The 8,159-nt window shown below is 37.9% G+C and overlaps 1 protein-coding gene across 1 annotated transcript; it reads left to right on the top strand.

Moving 5' to 3' along the window:
• The first annotated feature begins 5,734 nt into the window (after positions 1 to 5,734).
• LOC110315462 (olfactory receptor 6K3-like) lies at positions 5,735 to 6,682 on the top strand. Its single transcript, XM_021189514.1, has one exon. The coding sequence runs from the start codon at positions 5,735 to 5,737 to the stop codon at positions 6,680 to 6,682; it is 948 nt and encodes a 315-aa protein (XP_021045173.1).
• Positions 6,683 to 8,159: the final 1,477 nt, after the last annotated feature.

Below are 8,159 nucleotides of genomic sequence, written 5' to 3'. Positions count from 1 at the left end.
TAGTTCTAAGTCTAATATGATCAGAACAGATTCACAAGAAGGGTGGATGTGGAGTTGAGTTGGGTCTAGAGTTTGGAAATGGCCTAGGTGGAATCAAGTCAGGTGACAGAGGGAAGTAGGTTTGTGTAAAGTAAACTTAGGTACTTTCTGATCCGAGGCTGGAGTATACTGATAGATTTGCCTGTGTGGGAAGGTTGGAGTTGACATGAGAGATGCCTGTGAATTTCAGTATTCATAGGGTTTTACCAGAAGCCTAGAGGTTGGTGACAGTTCAGGCAGAGGTCGCCAGCCTAGAACAAAGCACTGGATGTGGAACCCAGGCTAGATATGACAGTTTGAAAAGAAGGTATTCAAGGGGAAGTCAGGTCGATTCAGGGCTAAACCCTGGAAAAGGTGGAATATTTGGCCGAACAGCAATAGTTTTCAGAACTATTTTGTGTAGTGTGTCATTTATACCTTGATATTTGGCTTCATTGACACATGAACTCACAGAAGAAATAGACAGGAACATAATACTAACATGAGGAGAGTCTGTCAATGTGTGCTTGAAGCAGGAGAATAGGCACATAATGTTTCCTCAGTCATGAGCCTGGTAGGTGTTATTTAAACAAGTGCACCAGTGATCTAGAGGCACAGTTCATCATTCTTGTTAACAGCAGAACAGGGATCTTTGACAACAGAAAAACATCACTGGGGCACAAACAGCAATAGTAAGAGTCTGAACTTCAAGATGGATTTTATTCTCCAAGATTCAGATTTACTTCTCAGCCCTAACTACTCTACTAAAGGAAAAGCTTCCTTAGAGTATCTTTCATTTCCTTGCTTCTCAGACTGTAAATGATGTGATTGAGGTGTGGAGCAAGGATGACAAAGGTAACAGAAATTACTTACTTAGTACCAGTAGATTGAGTAAGTGAACAAGATAGCCAAGCTGAAGAGAGAGAGAGAGAGAGAGAGAGAGAGAGAGAGAGAGAGAGAGAACAGATGCTTAGGTACATGGACTTAAGTCTAGATCTTTAATTCCATTCCATTGATCAGCTTGTATTTATGCCAATACTATCACCATGCTGTTTTTCTTACTAGAGCTTTGGAGTACAACTTGAACTTGTAAATGGTGAGCTGTTCAGCAGTATTTTTATTAAGAATTGTTTTAGCTATCTGGGGGTTCCTGTGTTTACATATGAAGCTCTGAACTATCCTTTCAAGATCTGTGAAGAATTATGTTCAAATTTTCATCATGATTACATTGAATGCATAGATTACTTCTGGAAGGAGGGCCAGTTTTACTATACTAATCCTACTGATCAATGAACATTGCACATCTTTTTATCTTGTGCTGTCTTCTTTAATTTTTCTCTTAAAAAGCTTGAAGTTTTTAATCATACAGGTATTTTACATGCTTGATTAAAATTACCCCAAGATATTTTATAGTATTTGAGGCCATTGTTAAAGGTGTTTTTTTCCTGCATTAATAATTTGTAGTAGGAGGGCCACTAATTTCTGTGAGTTAATTTTGTACCCTGCTACTTTGCAGTTTGTTCATTCACGGGAGGAGGTTCTTAGTAGGACATTTCAGGTCACTGTTGTGTATCATATTATCTCCTAATAGAGATGCTTTGACTTCTTCCTTTCAAATTTGTATTCCCTTGATATCCATCAATTGTCTATTAACTGTCATCAATTGTTCAAGCTAAGACTACAAGTACTACACTGAATTCTCACGGAGACACTGTACAAGCTTGTCTTGTTCCTGATATTAGTGGTGGGAAGTGAGTGTGATCAGGGAAAATTATGTGAAATTCCCCCCCAAAATCAATAAAAATATTGTATTAAAAAAAGTAAAAACAAATTAAAAATATGAATATGCAGTACTTTAATCTCTTTGAAGGCAGAAGGCAGATTTAAGTAGCTATTAAAATAATCACCTTTCTAGCAAAAGGATGAAAGCTGTGCAGGATTTTTTCCTTTCTTAGTAATTTGCATGAAGAACTAATTTATGAATAAAAATCCAAGACGTTTTTACAGGCATGACACACAAACACACAGACACACAGACAGACACAGATACTCAAACGTTAATCCTTGCCTATGCCCACTGCTGTCATTACATGTAATATTTCATTCTTGTGGCAAATATATTTTTCAGAAGGGAAGAAACAAATTAATATGTTATTCATGCAGTTTTCTTCTGACATTATCGTCCTGTAAGTACATATTGGGTCCAATTTCAGTTAGGAAAAAGAGTAAAGGTATATAAATATAAATATATTCCTCTTCCTGTTCATTCTACCCATTAGATGAGGGACTTTTCCAATATTTCTATGTGTTTGCACATACATAGTTATCAATGTACCTTTAATGCACAAGAAAATGTTTTTGAAACTTTTCCACAATTAAGATCCATGGAGAGATTTGGAGATCACTAAAATATGACAAATCTCAGGGAGAATCTGACATCTTCCACTGATGCTAATGGCCCTGTGGCCTTCAATAACTTTATGGTGAAGTTCTCCTGAAGCCAAATATATTTCAAGTATTCCAGAATCATGTTCTGTTCACACCGGTTATAAGGACTAAAGCAGAAGAGAACTTGCACTTTGAACCAGGAGTTGTGAGCTTCAATCCTGTAGTTTCTAGTTCACTTCCGGACTCAGTCTATCTGACATTGTGTATCAAAAACAATTCTTTCACACAGTAGACAAAAAAAAGAAAACCAACTTACATCTGCTTTCTAGTGCAACTAAAAAGTTTTAGCTCTCCATAAGTATGAAGTCCTTGTGAAAGGTATGTGTAGCAACAACAGTTCCCTAATTAGTCACTTGGGCCATGAGTTGCTTTTCCCTTGGCACTCTGGATAGTGTGTCAAAATAAGCCTTTAGATAGTGTTTATCCCCAAGAAATCTAGTGTTGTGGTTATAACCTTCCTATGTGTTCAGCTGCAAAGAAATGAAGGAATTTGGAAAGGGGGACTCAGAAAGAGGTGGGTATAAGATGGAGAGACCTGCAGAGTCATTGTGAAGGCCATGCAAACACAGGCATGTAGGAGGACTTTATCTGAGGTAGGAGTGCTGAAGCTGAGGTGGGAGGACTGTAGCTGAGATGAATAAACTGTAGCTCAAGGCTGGGGTTCTGGGCAGGTCAGTGTGCTCTTGGACTGCAGAGAATCACAACAATTTCAAGGAAAAAAATGACCTATTAAATTTCATCAGAGAAATCAACCTACCCTCTGTGACGCAATTGATTAAATTGCATCTGTGACACTGAATCTATGGCATTTCTCATTGATATTACCTAATGAGTTCGATTGTAATCTAGGATGCCTGTATGTTATACAGTAGAGTCAGGAAAGATAACTATGAGTAACAAAGTTCCCAAACCGTGTTATAACTTACCACTTCAGATTCTGGCTGTCCCTCCCCACCTCCCAGGAACTAGAGGAGTCCATTGGAATAATTTCCCTTTTTCCATTGCCCATGTTTCGATTTTGTGATTGTGAAGTGTGCTAGTGACAGAGTAATTTGACTCCTTGCAGTTATACATGTTCAATGTCATGACATACCAGTAAAGAATACCAGATCATGCAAAAGATGCAGATATTGAAATTCTGTTAAGAATAGTGCATGTGCCAGGTGTGGTGGCACACACCTCTAATCCCAGAACTTGGGAGGAAGAGGCAGGCGAATTTCTGAGTTCGAGGCCAGCCTGGTCTACAGAGTGAGTTCCAGGACAGCCAGGGCTATACAAAGAAACCCTGTCTCAAAAAACCAAAAAAAAAAAAAAAAGAAAAAGAAAAAAAAAGAAAAGAAAAAAATAATAGTACATGTATTCACATGATTTTTTTTTCTCAAGCTGAGATGAAAGCTTTGGAGTCTTTTAATTATTCCTTACCCTTGCAAGTATTTTTTTGTTACCTGTGTTTGTTTTGACATACTCACATATTTGCCTGAACAATTTGCCTCAGTATCTAAGTGATTGAAGTGAACCAAGACATATTTCAAACTAGTGTATCCAGATAACAGTATAAAGCAAGAAATAATTATAGCATGGAATATTTTATCTGTGAGAATCAATTATTATTGAAAAGTTCTTGTGAAGAAACACCAAAGGTGATTTTGTGCTTTGCATCTATTTTAGTTATACATTTAGTGTTTTACAGAATCCCTAGAAATCATACACGATCTTTGTTTTGTTCTTGCTTGCCAGGATAACTTTTCTTTGTGAGTGATACTTGTTTTGTGATTTCAAGAGTGTATATATTATACCTAAAACCAGTTTCCAGGTAGCGTATTGTTTTCAGTAGCTTTCCCTTTTTCCAGGCCCAGTCTTCAGATCCCTCACTGTTAAGTAGTTGGGTTTGACAAAGACACAGCTTACCCTTCTATCATGCAAAAATATTTTACTAAACAGTCTTAAAAATACCATCAAACCTGTTGTTAGTAGGCAACTGTTCACCAGCTTTAGGATCATAGAAGGAATGGAATTTTCAGAAAGATGATGTCACAAAACTCTCACAGGTTAAAAAAGGTAACTTTCTGTTGAAAGTAGGTGATGAATCTTCCTTCCCAGAAAAATAGCACAGAACTGAATACGTCATGGGCTAAATGGATGTATACTTAAGGAGCTGTTTGGTCCCTTCATATGCTTGTACCTTTAAAGCAAAGTTCCAAGTATACTCATATTCAATTTTCAGGTCTTGATCAACTTGTGTAACATCAAAAATTATTTTCCATATATGGCTGATTCTTGACAGCAAACATTTATGCTCATTTCCCTGCAAACACAGCCATTTTGCCTGTCAAAGGTGGGTTGAGCTATTGACATCCAGCAGGTTGTTAAATGCACAGTTAGCCAAGTACATTCCCCAGTAAATAATTATGTGACCAAAAATGTCAACAGTGTTAAATATGATAAATTCTGTGGCATGCTGATTAATTATCTTTATACTGTGAGGATACAGGTGAGAATACCTGAATCCATGCCTAAACTTGTCTCTGGATATGGACTGTTGATTAAAGCCTTTGAGATATTACTCAATTATGCTTACCATCCATCATCTGGGCCATATTATTGAAACTATTAAAAATACTCCTTTGGAGTACAGACTAGCCTACTTTATACACAGAGGTCACTATAAGCTGTGGCATTTCAAGTAAGTTTTACCCAGTATATTTGACTTTTTGTTTTTGCTGAGAAGTTAAAAAATATGAAATTATGGAAAAATATATGCCCTATAGTTTTTAAAATATTCACTTTACAACACTCTCCTGTTAAACCACAATTGTATATTTTATTAAAACTCATTTTCTGTCCTCAATGTTCATCCCCAAAAGTTGTATTTAAAAGGTATGATACAACTAAGAAAGTTAATATCACAACAAAATTCTCTGTAAATCATTTTATGTAAAATAACTTTTCTTATATAGTAAAAGGTAGTTTCTAAATTATTACCGAATAATAAAAGTTGCCAAATTATAAATCAGTAGTGTATATAAAATTATATTTCTAAATAGTCAGGTATTTCTTTTAAAAAGCAGACTAGTAGAATACTAAATTTCCATACTAAAATTGTCCAAATGTGAGAGTATTATATTATGATTTTTTCAAACACCTCAACAAATATACCATTTAATTGGCTTAGTATTGAGGTTGTTTAGATGGTTAATTTTTCTCTTTTTCACTTTACTTGAGTTCTGCTTTACTTATTCCTTGAAGCAGACAATAAGTTTCTGAAAATATGGATAAGAAGAATCAGACAGAGGTGACAGAATTTTATTTTTCTGATTTCCCTCAGTTTGAGGATGGTGACCTTTTGCTCTTCATCCTTCTACTCTGTGTCTACCTGTTCATTGTTGTTGGGAACTCTATGATCTTCTTGGCTGTGCAGCTGGATGTCCGCCTGCACAATCCCATGTACACTTTCATCAGCATCTTCTCCTTCTTGGAGATTTGCCTCACCACAGTGACCTTTCCGCAAATGCTCTACAACTTGGTGAGCAAAGAGAAAACCATCTCCTTCATTGGCTGCCTCCTGCAGGTGTATTTTTTACATTCCTTTGGAATCACTGAAGGCTTAGTCCTCAAAATAATGGCCATCGACAGGTATGTTGCCATCTGCAACCCACTTCGCTATGCAATCATTATAACTCCAGAGCTGTGCACACAGCTTTCCACAGGCTCTTTCATCCTTGGCTTCCTCATGCTCCTCCCAGAGATTGTGTGGATGTCTACTCTGCCTTTCTGTGGCCCCAATCAGATTCACCAGCTCTTCTGTGACTTAGAACCTGTGCTCCTTTTGGCATGTACAGACACATCTATGATTCTGGTTGAAGATGTCATCCATGCTATCTCCATCCTGAGCTGTGTCTCTCTCATCAGCCTTTCCTATTTAAGAATCATCATGGTGGTCCTGATGATTCCTTCTGGTGAGAGCCGTCAGAAGGCATTCTCCACGTGCACAGCCCACATCACCATTTTTGTGCTGTTTTTTGGCAGTGTGGCACTCATGTACCTGCACTTCTATGTCACCTTCCAACCAATACTGGAGAAGGTCATTGCATTAATGTTTGCTGTCCTTGCCCCATTTTTCAATCCTATAATCTACAGCCTGAGGAACAAAGATATGAAAGATGCCATTAAGAAAATGTTCACTTCTCAAAAGATATTCACTGTCTCTGGGAGCTGATGTCAGTTTACCCAAACCTCTTTATAGATGTCTCACCCTCTAGGTATGTTTCTAAAAGCAAATAATCTATTTTCAAGTTTACTATGTCAACTTTTTTTATGTTCTTGGTTTAATTTATTTATCTGTTAATTTATATACCTTACATCCTGATGGTACCTTCCCCTTCCTTTCCTCCTCACAATTCCTTCATTTAGAGAAGGGGAAGCCTTCCATGGATATCAACCCACCCTAGCATATCAAGTTGCAGTAGGTCCAGACATATTTTCTTCTATTGAGCCTAGACAAGACAAAACATTTATGGGATTGGGAAAGTAAGAGACAGCCCCCCAAGGAAAACCATTTAAGGGATAGGATAAGTTAGAGACAGCCCCTGCTCTAGTTGTTAGAAGTCCCACAGGAAGACCAAGCTGTATATTATTTGTTTATACAAAAGTGGTCTACATCTGTCACATGTGTGCTCTTTAGTAGGTAATTCAGTTCCTGTGAGCCCCTGTTGGCTCAGGTTATTTAATTCTGTAGGTTTCTTGTGGTGGTCTTAACCCTGCCCCTCCTCCCAGCTCCTTCATTCCTTGCTCCCTCTATTCCATACGATTTTCAGAGCTCTGCCTAATGTTTGGCTGTGGGCCCCTACATCTGTTTCCATCATCTGCTGGCTGGAGCTCACAGAAGACAGTGATGCTAGGCGCCTGTCTGCAAATATAGAATATCATAATTAGTGTCAGGGATGGCTTCTCCCTCATCCTGTGGTTCTCAAGTCATTGGTTGACTATTTCCTCACTTTTTGCCCCATCTTTATCCCTGAACATCTATTGAATATATGACCAGGAGATATATAGCTAGGTTTTGAGGTAGAGCTATTCTGAATTTTCAGAGAAACTGCCTACTTGATTTCCAAATTAATAGTACAAGTTTCTACTCCCCCCAGGAATAGAGGAGTGTTCCCTATATTCCACATCCTCACCATCATGAGCTGTCACATGAGTTTTCTTTTATCTTAGCTCTTTTCAATTATATAAGTTTGAACTTCAGTGTTGTTTTGATTTGCATTGCTCTAATGACTAAGGATGTTGAACCTTTCCTTTTTTTATACTGGTTATTCTATTTATTTACCTTTCAAATGTTATCACCTTCCCAGATTCCCCTCCACAAACTCCCTATACCCTTCCCCCTCTCCCACTCCCGCCTCAGTGCCCTATCATTCCCCTAGCCTGGGTCATTGAGCCCCACGGGACTAAGGGACTCCTCTCCCATTGATGTCGAATAAGGTAATCCTCTGCTACATATCCAGCTGGAGCCATGGGTTTCCCCATGCTGGACACCAGATATCCCTCTGGTGAAAATTCTCTTGATAGCTCTATATCCCATTTTAAATTTCATGATTTGGTTTGCTGGTGTGTCTAACTTCTTACAATTTTATATGCTTTCTATACCACACCTCTGTTGAGTATAGGGTTGGTGAAGATCTTTTCCCATTCTG

This window comes from Mus pahari, unplaced genomic scaffold (assembly GCF_900095145.1).
Source record: "Mus pahari unplaced genomic scaffold, PAHARI_EIJ_v1.1 scaffold_12641_1, whole genome shotgun sequence".
NCBI lineage: Eukaryota > Metazoa > Chordata > Mammalia > Rodentia > Muridae > Mus > Mus pahari.
Note: the sequence above shows the minus strand (reverse complement) of the source record. Positions and strands in the feature narration are given on the sequence as shown.